Here is a 21,069-nt window from a genome sequence, read left to right on the forward strand (position 1 = left end):
GCTAACATTGACATAAATTCCACCTACTCTAGTTGGGACAAGCAACTGGCCATAAACCCTATGATGACTACTAGAGGAATGAATTGTGTTTTTCTCCAGGTGTTGCTGGACTGTAACTCTCAGCACCTCCACCTAGAACAGTCAATAGTAAAGAATGTTGGCACTTGAACATCTGGAGGAACATCAATTGCCACCCCAGACCTATATAATATCAGAAACATACTTACCAATGCCAGGTGATACAACACGCTCATAATGATATGGATTTACGCAAACACTGTCACATTTCAGATCAAAAGCATACTGGCAGTATTTGACATGTTTGAGCTCATTTTTGTGAAGATCAGGCCACCTCCATAGCCGTGCATAAATTACATGAGGAAAACCTTTACGACCAGCCACCTAAGGATTGAAATTCATGAAAAATTCAAATTAAATTGGGGGGGGGGGGGGGGGAGATTACAAGAATGACAACAAAGTACCTCCAAATTTTATATCCTATGACAGTGCATTTTAAAATTTATAAAATTACTAGAATGTGAAAATATCAGGTTTTATGACAGTGGCCCCCCAACATTTTGTCTTCCAGAAAACCCAATCAGCTTGGCCAACTCAGGAATTCTGTGAGCTGGAGTCCTAAAACCTGGAGTACCCAAAGTTAGTGAACCCAACGACATCCATAAACTCCATATTTCTTACCACTGCTTCACTGTCAAATTACATCTGCAACTATTCTTCTCCCTTCAATACAGACCTATCTTTTCTGCTATTCTACACAGATGAAGAATATCAAGGCATCACGTGTGCTTTTACTGACCTGAAGCCTTCCATCCAATGTTCTTTGAATTGTTACACATTTGCTAGGATGAGCACCATTTGTAGTTATAGCAGTAATCAAAGAATCCAATTCATCTTTTTTCTCCTTAAGTTTTTTTACCAAACTTTCAATGGCTCGCTTTGCAAATGTTTCACTTTCTCCTCCTTGTCGATGGCACATCAAACTGTGAACAATGCTCAGACAAGCATCATTACTTGTTGGTGTGTTGGTAATAGACATACTGTCCATTTGATAGATGTTTTCCTTCCAGACTAAATATGTCTGCCAATCAATGGGCGAGAGACTGTATCCAAGGCACACCTAGAAGAAAGGAAAAGATCAAAGGTGTTAGAAGATTGAACATGAAATGTATGCTTGTGCTCACTATCAGGACATTGTACCTACAAGGGGTCTACCAGGGATTGGGGGGTGGGAGCTGCCATGAACCTTCCTGCTTTGGAGGTCCTTCCTGCACCCACACTTACACTGTTCACTGGGGAAAGATATATAAAACCTCTTTGGCTCAAAATATCCCTCAATCCCCTAGGGCAGGGGTGACAAGCTCATTTTCACCGAGGGCCACATCACCTTTATGGTTGCTTCAAGGGAGCAGTTGTAATTGTAACTACGATAAATGTAACTATATTGCCCTGGTATTGAAAACCTTGTGGGCCACATAAAATGACATGGTGGGCTGGATTAGGAGTGTGAGCCTTCATGGAGATATGGAGACCAACTGTAACAATGGGGCAAAACCTGCATCTACAGGGTCAACTAGATGATTTTGCAAAATAAAAAAAACTAAACTAAAAACATTTTGGAGGATGTAGTACTGGGAACCTCAAAAAGGGCTAACTAAACACACAGATGTCTATAATATGCAGTAGACAGAAAAGAGGGTGTATGGTATAGAGTAGTGTAATACTTCTCATATAGGTATTCTTTTCACAAAGTATACCCATAACATATTAAGTGGTATAACTCACATAATTTTACTCCAAACTTACTAAGATTCTCGAGTATAACTAAGGCTTCTAAATTTATTCACTGGCAGTTGTCTTAGAAAATGGCAGTAATTTTAATAGGTCACGTTAATTGATTTCCAACAGAAATGGGGTATATGTGGTCCATGCATTGAATCCTATCCATAGTGCCTTTATACACCACTGCTATGATATTGCAAATTACCTTTTTAAATATTGATCCTACCTCGACATGTAACTGTAAACTCAAGTTTGGCTCATAAAAATATAGCCTGTATCCCAGATAATTTAAAGATTTCAAACCTGAAATGTATTACTTTTAACCCAAATATAATTATGAAAGCATATAATAACATTAGCATTAGACTGGTGTCAAGGAAAATTCATTACAATTCAACAATAGTAATGCTAATGGGAATTTCAAGCTTTGTATTTTTTTAAACCATAGTTTTAAAATTTTACTTGCTAGTGTAAAACAGAACACTGCTTTATTTAAATGCCTTTCTTCTGATCAGTACCAAGGCACTTATACATTTTTCTCTTGTGAAAGCCATTCCAGAATCCTGATAAATATATTGATTTAGTCAATCACAGGATAATGTATTACTTTGTACATTTCTGAAATTATGGTCTAATATCTCATTGACATTCAACTTCAGTTAACTGTGATAAAATCAGTTATTAAATCAGTTCTAAAAAACATTAAGCACCACGCAAGTACCTTTGCTGAATCACAAAGCTATCAAACACACACCCTTTCTGCATGAGTACACAAAATGCCAATTTAAGTTGACCAATGAGATCATGAGCAACAAAACCCAAAGCAGATGGTTCTCCAATTAACACTATGCTGTCATATCATGCTGCCTTTTTATTCCTCAGAATATTCTGTTCCAAAGGGGTATTTGAACAATCAAGACATAATATTTGAGAACACATTTTAGAAACATGAGAATAGCCATGTGTCAAATTTCACAACTATCTCTGCAGGGCAAAGAACCATACCTATTTAATTCACTTTAATTTAAGACTAAATACAATGGGGATGTGTGAAAATTCAGAAAGATCATTAGCGTTTCACTAGAAGAGGGAAATGCCCTCTCCCCACCTTTCTTCAAGTCCCTCTATTTCCCTCTTCCTTTGTAATCTTTTTGATAAGTGACAAGTTACTCCTACTTCATTGCTAAAGTGACTGCTGGGCTGTGGGGACACCAGATTCAGATGTTAGACAACTGTAAACTCAAGTGGGGAGTTTCATTCAAGTCACCTTGACCTCACTGGCAAAGAGGAGAAAGAGAAGAACAACACTTTAACATTACAACTCAGCCGCCCTGAGTCCCCCTTCAGGGGTTGAGAAAGACGAGATAGGAATACGAGAAATAAATCTCTCTGTTGTATAATGCCTTCTTTTAACAGTATGGTTTATGTGTAGCAAGCATACAGAGCCCACATTCATAACAATATGGTAGAAACAATATGGTGCATCCCAAACCCCACCAAGTTAGGATTTTCACTATCTACCTTTATGGACTTGGGCCAGAAAGGTGTAAATGTGCACATTCTGCCTAACAATATGCATGTGACAAGACACTTTAGTGACAAGATGTTGTAGGGACAGTGTTAAGTTCAGCCATCTGACTTTCACACCATTATTCAGCAAGTACGGGCAAAATACAACATGGAAAGACTCTCAACAATCCTTTAACATGATCCTAAAATTGTCAATCTCACATTTTCATACAGAGTAATACTTCTGCATAAATGCAAACATGGGATAGATTGCTTCTCATGATATTTCCAGCAGATGTGAGCTGATCAGATTGGGCTGCCGTGCCATCAGCTCCATGATAAAACACCATTAAAAAACAAGGACTAGTAATCCATCCATGCAGCACAGCCTAAATGAAGTATGTAGTCCAGACAGCAAACATGCTGTTGATAGGTCCTTTAATTAACAAAGGAATATTCACCATGTTCTAAATAAATTGTATTCCCACAAAGAAATGGGGATGCTCACAGTATATCTGTAGAAACCAATGAGTAGAACATTAGGCTCTAACAAGGCCAAATATTTGTTATGATCCTGCCTGGACAGAAATAGCCTAACTATGGTTATTCATGATCAATAAAAGTTCCATATTACTCTGGAGACCAGGATTTGAATCCTGGTTCAGCCAAAAACTCACTGGGTGACCTTGTACAACTCAAAATCTCTAAACCTCAGAGAAAGACAAAATAAATCTTACCAAGAACAAACCAAAACTGAGAGTGATGGACATCATTAATATGGACCTCCTCACCCAAAAACTTGCACAGAACAACATATAACACCAGGAAACAGACTGGGGAAAGTTTATGGAATTTTTAAAAAAGGAATACAGAGGAATTTATATAAAGGAAAATTAAAAGAAACTCAAGGGACAGGATGAAAAATAAGAAACCAATGCTATACGAATCAAAAAGAATTTAAGACAAAAATAGAACTTTGGTAAAACTGAACCTGGAAGCAACCCACAGTGAAAATACTCTTATTTTACCCTTTTTCTTTTTTTCCCTTTTTCTTTTCTTTAACCCCACTTTTTTCTATTAAGTTTCAAACTTCTCTTTGATTTCAATGTTCCCCCACTTTCAATGTACCTTCTTCAAATCAAAGTTTTATTTTATGCATATCTCTTAATAAAAATCATAAAAATGAAGAACAAACCAAAACAGGATCACTTTAGAGTCACCATAAATCAAAAACAACTTGAAGAAACACAACAAAAATGAACTTGCCCAATTTACAACATTTTTTTTACATGCAAATGACTTTGAATAGTCAATACAAAACATAAATTAAAGATTATGAACTAGGGCCAGGCAAATGAAACTTATTAAATCATTACTTAAAAGGCTTTTACAAATCCCAGTCTGTTTGTAAGCACAATTCAAAGTGCTCTTACTGTGAAAGCCCTATAAAGCTGGGAGTAGGGTACTTGTAGAAACAGTTTCCACCCACACTAGCTGGTCTACCTGTAAATCAGTGTAAAGTGAATTACACAACAGAGAATGCCTTCTCTGCATGGTTCTATGTATGAAACTTTCTCACTGGAAGGAGAGACATATGGAATTTTAAAACTTCTTTTTGTATTGGCCTTTTTGGCTCCTTTTTCTATATTTTAGTATTTTCATGCTATGGTTATATATTTGTATGATGATCTCTTATAAACATGTGTTTAAAAAGTATATCATCTTAGAATAAACATTTAAAGTAGTGATTTTTCATATAAAATTAATATATAAATATGTATGTTCCACTGAATGTCAAGTACTTTCCTTGATGCCTTAGGCTGCACTATAGGAGATGGATAAACTGAAATGCAGTGCATTATGTGCACTAGCAACTGGATGATTCACCTTCATCCTCCCTTGGTGCTCGGTGCTGAAATCACACTTAATGATAGAGAATGGTGTGATTTGGAGTATTTTGCAAGTGATTTTTTAAAAATTATTATTATTATTATAATAAAACCTATTTCAGGTTCTTTTCTGCTCTATAGTTTCCTGGGGGGCTCAGAAATAAATTAGGAAATTAATGCACTACTCAGGTGCTATGCAGTGCTGAGCCTACAAACAGAACCTCTTCTGCCCAAGTGGGAAAGTGTTCCAGAAAAAGATAAATTGACACACATGAACTAAAATGCATGCTGGGTGCTTTACATGGAAGGGACAGTTATAACCATATAGAAGTTGATTATGAAGGATGGTTCACTACGAATTTTCTCCTACCTCAACAAACACCTTGTGGGAAAAATTCCAAGCAGGAAAGGATGGCACCGAAGAAACTGTCGTCCCCTCACAAAGTAACCTACCCACCAACTGACTTATGACAAGGGCTCCACAGTCATACTTTAGCAAGACTTCCCTCCACTACCTCCACAGGTTTTTCCACAGCTACAACCATCCTGCAGAAAGGATTTTTATAAATGTTGATGTCTTAATAAGGACAGTGATTTTTGTTAATGTATTTTTCTGTTAAAATATAAACTTCCCTGGAAGAATTGTATCCAAAAAGATGCAAGAAAATTGTAATAACAATGATCTCACAAAAACAAATGAAAGTCAAACCAAGAATGTTCTACATTTGATCAAAAATATTAAGCGCATATAATACTGAAATATCAAATAGCACTCTATCCAATGAGAAAATGAAAGTGAATTAAAAAGATCTAATGGCTATAAGATCCAGCCTCAACTCATTTCCTCACCAATAATCTAATATCAAGCTAGGTATTTAAGCTGCTAAAAATATGGAACGTACATTCAGCAATAACGTATTTAACAAAAAGGTCATGCTACTGAAGAATGTGAGACATTCAAACAATCCAATCAACTGGAGGTTACTGATGTGATAATCTAGTTTTTTAACGGAACAGATTTTTCATTTGGACACATTCATTCAAATGTAAACAAAATCAAATGAGAGTTAAACAAACAAGAAGCAAATTGTAGAATAAAGTTTGGTCTTAAGTGAGTTATGCATAAACCACCTCTAAATAATGCATCCTTCGGATGTTTATCTGGCAGAAATATATTAATGACGGTTGTTGATAACATGAAATGTATTTCAATGAGAAACCTCAAGAATTCCAAGAATTTTACACACTTTAATATCTAGCAACCTTTATCTGCATATGTGCATGATTAATTCTAATACTTTCCTGAGAACTTGGCATATTAAGTGACTTGTTCCAAAACTCTCCATAACTAATCCAATAGTAAAATACTGAAGTTAACAATTTTCACTACCTTTACAAATTAATATTCTCTACAACATGGTTAAAAAACCCAAATAAATATATTGCTTTTGGGCTCATGTGCTGCTTTTTACAAATGTCTTAAGGAGGAGAACAGAAAAATAAAAACAAAACTCTACAATAAGAAATTCAACAAAAGGAATAAAAACATAACCAGGAGCCACTGTAATATACAAAATGATTAACAGAAATAAATAATGAGAAATCAGAGAATGTCCCCCCCCCCCTCCCAAAAGCCACTGGACAGATCCTAAAACAGGTATGACTCTGTCAATTAAAAACACAGTTCTTCTCTTTCAAACTGGAGAGGTCCAAATTGATATGCAATCTTAAGCCTACTCAAAAGTAAGTCCCGCAAAGTTCAAAGTTTGCTCCCAAATGTACACATATGGTACAAAGTAAACAAGCAAACAAGAGTGTCGACAAAGCAACTTATGTGGGAAATCACCTCCTTCCTGACTACCCACATTTCTGGTAAAAATGTCTTGAAAAATACTTCCAAAATCCTGTAAAAACCCTGTTACACCAGTGGATTAGTTATTATGAATTATTTCATTTACTAAGCCCTAGCTACTGAGGCAGTAAAGTTTAACTCTTCCTTCCCCAGCTGTGACTGCTCCTCCAACAGTAATTAGATTTTTGAATCTCCTATTAATATCCACATAAGTTATACTTAACTTTGTTGAGGCCTGTCGCCTCCCAGGTCCCAAACCATGTGCTATGGAGTTATAATTGCAAGCCTGAAAACCTAAAAATATCACCCTAAACAGAGGAAAGGAGGACTTGTTTGAAAATTTGAAAACCTTTACTAATATTCATATATGAGAAATGACCTCAGATTGGTAAGAAGATTTTGAGAAAACATTAAATCCAGAGGATTTACACAAATATGTAAACTATAAATAAGATTGATTTAAACCTGCTTTAATTAAATAATTTGACAAATAGCAATTCAAGTATATAGAAGTGAGCATATTACACCCATATTAAAGTCACTCCACTGGCTGTCAATTCGTTTTTGGGTAAAGTACAAAGCATTGGTTTTGACCTTTTAAGCCCCATACGGCTTGGGTCCAGGTTACTTACAGGATTGCCTTCTGCCGTATGATCTGGTCCAGACAATTAGGTCCCCTGCAACCATCACCCCAAGGATTTTTTCATCAGCTACCCCAAGACTGTGGAATGACCTGCCAGAAGAGCTTTGACAGCTAAATCAGCTGTAAGAATTTAAGAGACAACTGAAGACCTCGCTCTTTCAGCAGACTACTCAGCCAATTTTTAACTATGAATTTTAAATTGTTCTGAATATTTTAATATGGGTTTTCCACAGAAATATGTTTTACATTATGCATTTTACTGCATGTTTTTATAATGATGGGTTTTAACTAAGTTGTACCCTGCCTCCAGGTATAAGAAAAAGTGGGTAAAAAAGAAAAATTATTATTATTATTATTATTATTATTATTATTATTATTATTTCTCTCATTGTCCCTTTCCCATTTGCATTTAAATTTTGCTATTTGTAAGAAAGTGAGGAGGTGTTTTTAGTTGCAAGCAGCAATAGAAGAGAAAATGTGAAAGTATGATCAAGCAACACACACATCAACTGAGTATCTCAGTCCATCTGACCCTTATATGTATTCATGTGCTCCTTCTATGGAAATACACATATTTGTTTGCTTCCTTTATTAAAACCTGTTTTGGACTTCAACTCCTAGAAATCCCAGTCAGATTACCAGCTGGGAAGTGAAATCCAAAACACCTAGAAGACTAAAGGTTGGAAGCCACTGCTGTAAAGCAAGGATTTGGAACTTGCAATCCTCCTGCTGTCATTAAGCCTGACCATTGCCCATGATGGTTGAGGTTGACAGGAGTTGGGGCCCAATACCAGAAAGGTAACAGCTTCCCTGTGCCTGCCTTATAGACTGTAGAGACAGAAAAAGGTCCTGGGTGATGATAAAGTGATTGCAGAATACTAAAATTTCTCACCTTTAGAATCACTACCAGAAGACACTAGAGTCGGCCCTCTGTATTCATGGATTCTGCATCCAGATTTAACCATTCACAGATAGAAAATATTCCCCTGCAAAAATTTCCAAAAAGCAAACATTGATTTTTGCTGTTTTATGTAAGGGACACAATTATTCTATGCCATTGAATATAATAGGATTCAGGCATCCACACATTCTGGTATCAATGGAAGGTCCTGGATATTTGATAGCACTGTTTGAAGGCATAAGAGTCTCAGAATGCATGAATCAAAAAGTATACTTTACAGAATATAAAACTAAACTGACATTAAAATGGAAGCCAGGAAGACTATGTCTGCTCTCTTTGAAGTGAGGTGCATACAGTAAACTAAGTATGAAGAAGCAATTTATCCATGAACCAAAAAAGAAGAGACAAAATAAAATGCACGTTATTCTGAATTTTGCTCCAGTACTTTCAGAAACAAACTCCTAAAACCATTCTCAATTTACTTAATGTTGAGGCACAGATCTGCACAACACAAGAGTAATGAAAATACTAAAATACTGTTGTTTTTTTAAAGAATAGGAGAATTCTATGTAAAGACAGAAGTGGGACATTTAAGTTAAAAATGTTAAAAGTGTTTACAGCATACTGTTGGATGAAAAAAGTAAAAGGTTTCCAAGAAATTGAAAAATTAGTCTTGGATCTGAACCCCGCCCCACCAAAAAACTGAAGAGAATTGACATTAATGGAGTTGTAACAAAATATCAAAGTCTTTTATGAATCAGAATTGTAAAATATCTGGTAACAGAATGCATACGATGAGGGAATGGGGTCAATAACGACAAATATGTCGTGGGTGGAGATATTGGAATGGGCCAAATGTTACTGCAAATATTGCAAGCCCTCTTCTTTGAGGGTGCCAGTCGAAAATTGAAAAGAGAACTTTCTCCAGCTGCCATGGTAAAAAAAAAAGGGAAGGTTGTCAGGTAGTTTAAAAAATTGCAGGATTAATCTTTAAAAGTACAGTTGTAGTATCAGCTGAAAAGTAATTAAAATGTCTATTCACACAAATCTTGTGCTGTTTAAAGAGTTTAATGTATTGATATGTCATTATTTTTATGATTTTTCATTTTGTTGTGACATTGAGTTATTGCCAATCTGGAAACTGCTCTGAGTCCCTTTCAGGGTGAGATAGAGCGGGATAAAAATACAGTAAATATATGAATGAATAAATAAAAACTGAAACTGAGTACACATTTAAAAAATACTGAATAGCTATGACACAAATACATTTAAAAGCACATTTAATTTTGTTGTTCTAATTTCATTTAAGTTGTTTCCATCTTATGGCAAGATTTAATCAGAAGAGGTTTGCTTTCTCTGAGAGTGTGAGATGCCCAAGGTTTCCACAGGTGAGCAGAAGTTTGAACCCTTTTCTCCAGAGTCACAGTTCAAAGCTCTGAGCTCTGAGGATTACTTGGGAAGGAATCCCACTGGAGCAGTGCAGCACACCCAAATACCTGGGAGTTACCCTGGACCGTTCTCTGACCTGTAAGAAGCACTGCCTGAATATCAAGCAAAACGTAGGTGCTAGAAACAATATCATACGAAAGCTGACTGGCACAACATGGAGATCACAACCAGATACAGCGGTTTGCTACTCTGCTGCCGTGTATGCATGCCCAGTGTGGAATACATCTCACCATGCTAAAATAGTGGATGTGGCTCTTAATGAGACATGCCATATTATCACGGGGTGTCTGCACCCTACACCACTGGAGAAATTACACTGTATGGCCAGTACTGCACCACCTGACATCCGCCAGGAAGTAGCAACCATAGTAAAACGACCAAGGCAGTGACATCTCCAGGCCATCCCCTGTTTGGATATCAGACAACCTGCCAATGATTTAAATCAAGAAATAGTTTTCGAACATCTACAGAGACACTTGCTGGAATACCTCAGCAAGCTAGAGTCCAAAAGTGGAAGGCTAAAACACAGAAACTCAAACAATGGCTGATACCAAATGAGAGACTCCCTCCTGGGCACACAGAAAACTTGACGACTTGGAAGGCGCTGAACAGACTGCGCTCTGGCACCACGAGATGCAGAGCCAACCTTAAGAAATTGGGCTACAAAGTGGAATCCATGACATGCGAGTGTGGAGAAGAGCACACCACAGACCACCTACTACAATGCAACCTGAGCCCTGCCACATGCACAATGGAGGACTTTCTTATAGCAACACCAGAGGCACTCCAAGTGGCCAGTTACTGGTCAAAGGACATTTAATAGAATGCTGTGTGTGTGTGTGTGTTTTAATGCAATACAACTGTTTGGTTCGCTCCCAACACGATAAATAAATAGTCCAATGCTCAAAACACCATCACATAAGGCAGTGCTTCCCAACCTGGGGTCCCCAGACGTTTTTGGCCTTCAACTCCCAGAAATCCTAACAGCTGGTAAACTGACTGGGATTTCTGGGAGTTGTAGGCCAAAAACATCTGGGGACCCCAGGTTGAGAAGCACTGAGGTCATAAGGTCATAAGGTCTCTCCAACTCCTAATAAGCTGGCATCATTATGGACGCCTAATCAGTAGAATAAGCATTCTTTTTACTGATTGTGGAAGGGTTGAAATATTGTGAACATTACAGACTGGGAATATATAATAATAACCATAATCCTAATATTGTGGCATTATTATATATTCACAATCTGCAGTGCTTAGAAACCATGACAATGAACAAAATCTGGCTACCAGTATTTAAAAAACCACCAGAATCAAGACAGTAAATAAAGAAAACCACACAAAAAACAGGGCAACTCCAGACAGCTAGCAATAGAATTTCCAGTTAACACCTCTCAAACAGAGGATGCATTCAGGCAACAACAGCCAGGCTATCTCTATGCAGATACCCTCACTAATTGACTTTGCAGCTTCAATGCTATATAAGCTTGCTAATTACAACATTCACACTTACTTTAAACAAACAAGGGTTCTTTCTCACACCCTGGCCATTCCAAAGATAGATAGATAGATAGATAGATAGATAGATAGATAGATAGACTCCACTTGTCTCACCTTCAACAGACCTATGAACATGCAGGCAAAACATCAAGAGAGAATGCTACTGCAACATGGCAATACAGCCCAAAAAACTCATAGCAACCCAGTGATTATGGCCATGAAAGACTTTGACAACACATTTGAAATAAAGCTGGTCTACAAAAAAAATTGCCCATACAAGCATTGCACAAAAAACACAACCACACCCACCACCCATTCAACACCTCCACCACCCATTCAACACTCTATTAGCCTCTACAACAGTCATGTATTCTAACTACCTTCAACTACTGGATGCCAGAAGTTGACCCTAATTCTCAGATTAAGACCTGTCAGAGATAAACAGCTGTCTGCATCAGGAGAAAGATAAGTCTATACATGTTTAATATCCTTGACCTACTTCTATATAACCTGTCCATTAAGTGACATTTTCTCTTTATATTCCTTAATGAAGCACACTTCCAATTCCCAACATCGCTGTATACTATTAGAGCATAGCTTATTTCTCCAGTATTTTTGCATTCAAAATATACTTCACAATTGTAACTTACATATGGAATTATTTCACTTCATCAACAGACAAACAAATGGCATCAGGGTTTCAACAAAAATGAATGGCTGTGGATAGAGATCAGGGTATGTACCTTTCCTCTGGAGTGGATCGTGCTGTACTCTGGAAATGGATCCTAGAAAAGTGGAGAAAAACATATAGTGATCAGTGACTGCCATTCACAAGAGAGCACTTCAATGTGCAGAGTGCTCCTTTGTGTACATTTCAACAAGGCAGTGATGTAAGTTATTAGTCAGCAAGCATTGAGGAGTTGCCGGGTTTTATTTAACTATTCTGAGCTCTAAAAGACTCTTGAATACTAGATATTTTGTCCTCTTTTCCAAATAGCAATAACTAGCAATACCTCAAGGCTAAATCAGATTTGGAAACAAATTAAAGACTGACATGCATTGTACTGTTTCTCTACACCTCTTTAGGCTTTGTGCTTCTATGACAATGTAAAGAGTAACCATGTGCAAAAAGCCATTAATAGAGCTTCTAAAGTCATGTTTCTTAAAAAAAAAAAAAACCTTAAATGCCAAAAACAATGTTTTCCCAATTATTATTATAAGTTCATACAGTACTACAGTTGGCCCTTCACATTTGCAGATTTGACTTTTGTGGATTTGGCTATTTACATATTTGATTAAAATGTTCTTTCTGGGAATCTCAAGGTCCTACAGTGCAACCGTATGGTCAGATTATGCCAGAAGTTGATTAGAGTCATGCTGGAAGACCAGGAAATCCTTAGAGAACACCATTCTAGGAATCTCTAGGTCCTCCAGTATGATCTGGAGGACCCAGATCTGGACCACAAAGTCATGCTAGAAAAGCTAGATATTCCTAAAGAGGTGCCCTCTCAGGTTAAAAAAGCAGTATTATTTGTCGGGTGTCCTTTTTTGAAGTGCTCCTGCAACCCTAAACCCAGCAAATGTAGAAGGCACGTTTGGTGGGGATGAGAGACAGGGCCTTCTGCATGGTCGCCCCTCGGCTGTGGAACTCCCTCCCTAGTGTAATTAGATCTGCCCTCTCCCCTCTGTCCTTCCATAAGAAACTTAAATCCTGGCTATGGGATCAAGCGTTCACAGAATAGTTTGTTTTACTGGGGAAGACAAGATTTTATAAGATTTTATTGGACCGTACTTGGAATGAGTTTGACGACGATTTTAATATGGCAATTTTAATCTGGAGAACTGGTTCTAATTAACCATTTAATAAATAATAATAATAATAATAATAATACACTATATATGTATACACACACTGCTCTATCTCCCCGAGGGAGACTCAGGGCGGTTTCCAAATAACATCACTAAAACATACAAAATAAACAGCATAACATAAAATTAAAAAAACAACATAAACATAAAATTATCACAATAACACATGTATATTAAAAATAATCCTGCCTATTCAGAGCAATTAAAAAGCCGGACCAAGGCTAGTGCAAACTCCAAATATGAGGGGGCTGGGAATTAAGTACAGTGTTATAACAAGCTAACAGCAATAGCAGGTATGGGTCTGTGGCTGCTCATTTCCAGGGACTATTAGAGGGATGATCAGGGTAATAGGTAAGAACTGCAAGGCCATATTCAATAATGTTTGGGCTGGACTAGAACTGGTCATTCTCAAAGGTTTGTTGAAGTCACCAGGTCTTCAAGCTCTTACGAAAGGAGGGGAGGGATGGGGCTTGTCTTATTTCCCTTGGAAGTGTGTTCCAGAGACGGGAGGGGGGGGGGCACCAAGAAGAAGGCCCTCTCTCTTGTCCCCACCAACCGTACTTGTGACGGTGATGGGAGCGAAAGGAGGGCCTCCCCGGAAGATCTTAGAGTTTGCGCCAGTTCATAGAAGAAGATGTGATCGCGGAGACCCAAATCGTTTAGGGCTTTTTAGGTTATGACCTGCACCTTGAATTTGGCTCAGTAACTTATCGGCAGCCAATGAAGCTGTTTTAATAGGGGCGTTGTATGCTCCCTATAGTTTGCTCCAGTAAGGAGCCTGGCTGCTGCCCGTTGCACCAGTTGAAACTTCTGGGCCGTCTTTAGGGGCAGCCCCACATAGAGTGCATTGCAGTAGTCCAGTCCGGATGTAACCAAGGCGTGGACGACCCTGGCCATGAGGCATTTGTGTTGTTTTTTGTCTTATTATGTTGTATTGTTTTTGGGCTTGGCCTCATGTTTTATTTATTTATTTAGTACTTTTTTATACCGCCCCTCTCAGCCTTCTGGCAACTCGAGGCAGTTTACAAGGCAAGAATTCAATACCACCAAGGACACAATTACAATATACAATATAAAAAACATCAGCAACAATAAAAACAAATATTATAATGAAACATACTTCAATCAATAATCATTAAAACAATGTTCATTTCCGCCATGTAGTTATTCCATTATTATATCTGTTACTCCATATTTTCAAGTACCCGCTCAAATAGCCATGTCTTAAGATTCTTCCGGAATGATAGGAGCGAGGAAGCCGATCTAATCTCCCTAGGAAGGGTGTTCCATAGCTGAGGGCCCACCACTGAGAAGGCCCCGTCTCTCGTTCCTGCCAACCGTACTTGTGATGATGGCAAGACCGAGAGCAGGGCCTCTCCAGATGATCTTAAAATCCTTACAGGTTCATAAGGGGAGATTCGTTCGGACAGGTAAGTTGGGCCAGAACCGTTTAGCTGCCCTGAGTCCCCTTCGGGGAGATGGTGGCGGATTATAAATAAATATTATTGTTGTTGTTGTTGTTGCAGCTGGTGCATTTAATGTATATTGATGTGTTTATTATGTGTTTTTACTGTGCTTGACATTGTATTGTTGCCTGTCTGGAAGCCGTTCTGAGTCCCACCCCGGAGGTCGAGAAGGACGGTGATCCAGGCTACGGTCATCTCAAGATTGGACTACTGTAACACCCTCTACATAGGCCTGCCGTTATCAGTGATTCGGAAACTTAAACTAGCACAAAATGCTGCTGCCTGGCTTCTCGCAGGGGTCTCAACAAAGTGTAATATCACTCCAATCCTGCAGCAACTGCACTGGTTGCTAAATGAGTATTGGATTATCTTCAAAGTGCTGATTCTTACCTTCAAGGTCTTATATGGCATGGGGCTGGAATACCTGAGGGATCGCCTCATCCCCTACAAACCCCAGAGATTACTCCGTTCAGACAACCCAATTTTAGGACCTTTCACCTGATGTCTACTAGGCATAGAGCATTTACGGTAGTGGTTCCTTACTTGTGGAATGCCTTGCCAGCTGGGACACGAGCTCTCCGAGATTTACTATCTTTTCGTAGAGCTTGTAAAACTTATTTATTTAGGCTGGCATTTGAACCTTGCTGATTGAATTCTTCCTTGATTTTAAATGTTATGTATTACATGTGTATATTGTGAACCGCTGAGCCTCCGGGGAGTGGTGGTATACAAAATTGATTAATAAATAAATAAATATAAATAAATAAATATTTTAAATAAATAAAGCCATCACTTTGAATTGTGCCGGGTAGCAAACTGGCAACCAGTGAAGGCGGCGTAACAGAGGGGCTGTATGCTTGAACGCTGCTCCGGCAAACAATCTGGCTGCCGCCCATGGGACTATCTGAAGCTTCTGAACAGTCTTCAAAGGCAACCCGATGTAAAGTACATTGCAGTAGTCTATACGAGATGTATGCAATACCTCATTATGGATGTATATGCAAAAGACAGGTATTCCAAAATCTAGTGTAAGACTAGTTCAGTGGTTCTCAACTTTCCTAATGCCGCAGCCCCTTAGTACAGGTCCTCATGTTGTGGCGACCCCCAACCATAATATTATTTTCGTTGCTACTTCACAACCGTAATTTTGCCACTGTTATGAATGGTAATCTAAATATCTGATATGCAGGACGTATTTTCAGTCACTGGACCAAATTTGGCACAAATACCCAATACTCCCAAATTTGAATACTGGTGAGGTTGGGTGTGATTGATTTGGTCATTTGGTAATGCTGGAGTTGCTGGGATTTATAGTTCACCTAAAATCAAAGAGCCTTCTGAACTCCACCAATGATGGAACTGAATCAAACTGGGCACACAGAATTCCCATGACCATGAGAAAATACTGGGAAGGTCTGGTGGACATTGACCTTGAGTTTTTTGGAGTTGTAGTTCACCTACATCCAGAGAACACTGTGGACTCAAGCAATGATGGATCTGGATCAAACTTGGCACAAATACTCAATATGCCCAAATGAGAACACTGGTGAGGAGCCTTCTAATCAAGGTGAAAGAAGAAAGCGCAAAAGCCGGGTTGCAGCTAAACATCAAAAAAACCAAGATTATGGCAACAAGAATGATTGACAACTGGAAAATAGAGGGAGAAATCGTGGAGGCCGTGACAGACTTTGTATTTCTAGGTGCAAAGATTACTGCAGATGCAGACTGTGGCCAGGAAATCAGAAGACGCTTCCTTCTTGGGAGGAGAGCAATGTCCAATCTCGATAAAATAGTAAAGAGTAGAGCTATCTCTATGGATGTGAGAGCTGGACCTTGGGGAAAGCTGAGCGAAGGAAGATCGATGCTTTTGAACTGTGGTGTTGGAGGAAAGTTCTGAGAGTGCCTTGGACTGCGAGAAGATCCAACCAGTCCATCCTCCAGGAAATAAAGCCCGACTGCTCACTGGAGGGAAGGATACTAGAGACAAAGTTGAAGTACTTTGGCCACATCATGAGGAGACAGCAAAGCCTAGAGAAGACAATTATGCTGGGGAAAGTGGAAGAGGGGCCAACCAAGGGCAAGAGGGATGGATGGCATCCTTGAAGTGACTGGACTGACTTTGAAGGAGCTGGTGGTGGTGATGGACGACAGGGAGCTCTGGCGTGGGCTGGTCCATGAGGTCACGAAGAGTCGGAGATGACTGAACGAATGAACAACAAATGAGAAAATACTGGGAAGGTCTGGTGGACATTGACCTTGAGTTTTTTGGAGTTGTAGTTCACCTACATCCAGAGAACACTGTGGACTCAAGCAATGATGGATCTGGATCAAACTTGGCACAAATACTCAAAATGCCCAAATGTGAACACTGGTAGAGTTTGGAGAAAATAGACCTTGCCATTTGGGAGTTGTAATTGTTGGGATTTATAGTTCACCCACAATAAAATAGCATTCTGGACCCCACCGATAGAATTGGACCAAACTTTCCACACAGAACCCCCATGACCTATGTTTTCTGATGGTCTTTGGCGACCCCTCTAACACTCCCTCACGACCCCCAGGTTGAGAAACACTGGACTAGTTAAATCAGGGCCGAGACAACTTTGAGTGTTTTAGAATCATAGAATCAAAGAGTTGGAAGAGACCTCATGGGCCATCTAGTCCAACCCCATTCTGCCAAGAAGCAGGAATATTGCATTCAAATCACCCCTGACAGATGGCCCTCCTGCCTCTGTTTAAAAGCTTCCAAAGAAGGAGCCTCCACCACACTCCGGGGCAGAGAGTTCCACTGCTGAATAGCTCTCACAGTCAGGAAGTTCTTCCTCATGTTCAGATGGAATCTCCTTTCTTGTAGTTTGAAGCCATTGTTTCGCATCCTAGTCTCCAAGGAAGCACAAAACAAGCTTGCTCCCTCCTCCCTGTGGCTTCCTCTCACATATTTATACATGGCTATCATATCTCCTCTCAGCCTTCTCTTCTTCAGGCTAAACATGCCCAGCTCCTTAAGCCGCTCCTCATAGGGCTTGTTCTCCAGATCCTTGATCATTTTAGTCGCCCTCCTCTGGACACATTCCAGCTTTGGACTCCATCTCCCACAATCCCTAACAGCGCTGTTAGGAATTGTGGGACTTGGAGTCCAAATAATTTTAAACTGGCCAGACTTCCCTCCACATTAAGAAGCCCAAACTCGCCTAACTTGGTGGGACTGATGAGGCAAACCCAGTTCAATCCCTTCACGAGGACCAACGATGGCCACACAACTCCCCAATGGTTGCCAACTCTAAATCCATCCCTGGGAGTTCCTACTCGCCTGGGCCTGGGCCGGGACCCTTCCGTCGCCGCGGCCTTCCTTCCCCGGCCCGCGTCCTCCCTCCTCGCCTCCGGAAGGCGAGAATGAGGGCAGTCCACGGCCGCCGCCGCCGCCTCCTCCACTGCGCCTGCGCACGGTTGAAACTCAGGCGCGAGGAACGTTCCAACCGACCGCCGAGGCCTCCTGCGTCGCCGTGTTGTTGTTGCTGCAGACACGTCCGAGGCAGATTGCGCCGCGCATGCGCCACATCCGGGGTCCTGTTTCCCCTCGCAGACTGCGCATGCGCCTCCAGGCCACTATGGTTCCTCGTTTCTTTTTCCCTCCTTGCCGCCTGCGGGTCAGTCCCTCAAACTGCGCATGCGTCCCATCTCACTCCCAAGCCCTCATTGCCGTCCCACAAACTGCGCATGCGCCCCAATACTACTACGCTTCCTCGTTTGTTTCTCTCTCCAAGCCCTCATTGCCGCCTCTTTCAGTCCCGCAAACTGCGCATGCGTCCCATCTCACCCCCAATCCCTCATTGCCGTCCCACAAACTGCGCATGCGCCCCAATACTACTACGCTTCCTCGTTTGTTTCTCTCTCCAAGCTCTCATTGCCGCCTCTTTCAGTCTCGTAAACTGCGCATGCGTAGTGTCGGGAAATATCCCTTGTGATTTCCCTTGGAAAGGATGCGGGAGGGCGGGCGCGACGCTGACTTCGTAAAGTTTATGGTTGTCGTATCCTTTTCAAGAAATGAACATGCGTGGAAGGGTGTTTTTTTTTAGACACTTTCCATACAGCTGTATAAAAATCCACATTGAACTGGATTATATGGCAGTGTGGACTCAGATAACCCAGTTCAAGGCAAGATTCTGGGAAAGATTGTTAAGGAAGTGGTCTGCAAACACTTAGAAACAAATGCAGTCATCGCTAATAGTCAACATGGATTTATCAAAAACAAGTCATGCCAGACTAATCTGATCTCTTTCTTCGATAGAGCTACAAGCTGGGTAGATGCGGGGAATGCCGTGGATGTAGCGTACCTGGATTTCAGTAAGGCCTTCGACAAGGTCCCCCATGACCTTCTGGCAAGGAAACTAGTCCAATGTGGGCTAGGCAAAACTACGGTGAGGTGGATCTGGAATTGGTTAAATGGACGAACCCAGAGGGTGATTCTCCCCAATGCTTCCTCTTCATCCTGGAAAGAAGTGACGAGCGGAGTGCCGCAGGGTTCCGTCCTGGGCCCGGTCCTGTTCAACATCTTTATTAATGACTTAGATGAAGGGCTAGAAGGCAGGATCATCAAGTTTGCAGACGACACCAAATTGGGAGGGATAGCCAATACTCCAGGGGACAGGAGCAGGATTCAAAACGATCTTGACAGATTAGAGAGATGGGCCAAAACTAACAAAATGAAGTTCAACAGGGACAAATGCAAGGTACTCCACTTAGGCAGGAAAAACGAAATGCAAAGATACAGAATGGGGGGTGCCTGGCTCGAGAGTGGTACGTGTGAAAAAGATCTTGGAGTCCTCGTGGACAACAAGTTAAACATGAGCCAACAATGTGATGTGGCGGCAAAAAAAGCCAATGGGATTTTGGCCTGCATCAATAGGAGCATAGTGTCTAGATCTAGGGAAGTAATGCTACCCCTCTATTCCACTTTGATTAGACCACACCTGGAGTATTGTGTTCAATTCTGGGCACCACAATTCAAGAGAGATATTGACAAGCTGGAATGTGTCCAGAGGAGAGCGACTAAAATGATCAAGGGTCTGGAGAACAAGCCCTATGAGGAGCGGCTTAAGGAGCTGGGCATGTTTAGCCTGAGGAAGAGAAGGCTGAGAGGAGATATGATAGTCATGTATAAATATGTGAGAGGAAGCCACAGGGAGGAGGGAGCAAGCTTGTTTTCTGCTTCCTTGGAGACTAGGACGCGAAACAATGGCTTCAAACTACAAGAGAGGAGATTCCATTTGAACATGAGGAAGAAATTCCTGACTGTGAGAGCCGTCCAGCACTGCCCCGGAGTGTGGTGGAGGCTCCCTCTTTGGAAGCTTTTAAACAGAGGCTGGATGGCCATCTGTCAGGGGTGATTTGAATGCAACATTCCTGCTTCTTGGCAGGGGGTTGGACTGGATGACCACGGTGGTCCACGCTCTTGTCACATCCCGGTTGGATTACTGCAACGCACTCTACGTGGGGTTGCCTTTGAAGACTGCTCGGAAACTTCCAGCGAGAAGCAGCCAGATTGCTCACCGGAGCGGCGTACAGGGAGCACACCACCCCCCTGTTGCGTCAGCTCCACTGGCTGCCGATCCAATTCCGAGCACAATTCAAAGTGCTGGTTTTGACCTACAAAACCCTATACGGTTCCGGCCCAGTGTATTTGTCCGAACTGATCTCCCTCTACATCCCACCTCGAAGTTTAAGATCTTCTGGGGAGGCCCTGCTCTCGACCCCGCCAGTGGCACAAGTGAGGCTGGCGGGGACGAGGAGCAGGGCCTTCTCAGTGGTGGCCCCTCACTTGTGGAACTCACTCCCCGGGGAGATCACATCGACGACTTCCCTTCTAGCGTTTAGGAAAAAACTAAAGACCTGGATGTGGGACCAAGCTTTTGGCCATGCTGACAACTAACTAAAGGACCTGTCGATAGACAAGGACAATGGAATGGAATGGATATATGGACTCTGATATATGGACTCTGACATGAGATAGTTTTTATGATTTTATTAGGTATTGATGTTTTATTTTAATTGTTGAATTGTTATATTTTGTATTGTTTGTTGTGTGATTTGGGCATCTAATTGTGCCTTTCCTGTAATCCGCCCTGAGTCCCCGTCCCCCCCCGGGGTGAGAAGGGCAGGGTATAAGTAGATAAAATAAATAAATAATAAATAAA

General features: G+C 40.7%; 1 protein-coding gene across 3 annotated transcripts in view; it reads right to left on the reverse strand.

Annotated features, from left to right (window-relative positions):
• SMAD4 (SMAD family member 4) overlaps window positions 1–18,504 on the reverse strand; it is a 42,423-nt gene extending 23,919 nt beyond the window's left edge. The window contains exons 1-5 of one of the 3 annotated variants that reach the window (XM_067464653.1): window positions 18,186–18,504; window positions 12,284–12,325; window positions 8,586–8,679; window positions 818–1,138; window positions 228–402 (exon numbers count right to left, since the gene is read on the reverse strand). In XM_067464653.1, coding sequence (XP_067320754.1) covers window positions 228–402; window positions 818–1,066 — 424 coding nt within the window. In that variant the 5' untranslated portion in view covers window positions 1,067–1,138; window positions 8,586–8,679; window positions 12,284–12,325; window positions 18,186–18,504. Of the gene's footprint in view, window positions 1–227; window positions 403–817; window positions 1,139–8,585; window positions 8,680–12,190; window positions 12,258–12,283; window positions 12,326–18,185 lie in introns of those variants that run through there. The other 2 variants (XM_060761261.2, XM_067464654.1) reach the window with 2 other exon arrangements.
• Between the last annotated feature and the right edge of the window lie 2,565 nt (window positions 18,505–21,069).

This window comes from Anolis sagrei, chromosome 2 (genome assembly GCF_037176765.1).
Source record: "Anolis sagrei isolate rAnoSag1 chromosome 2, rAnoSag1.mat, whole genome shotgun sequence".
Taxonomy (NCBI): domain Eukaryota; kingdom Metazoa; phylum Chordata; class Lepidosauria; order Squamata; family Dactyloidae; genus Anolis; species Anolis sagrei.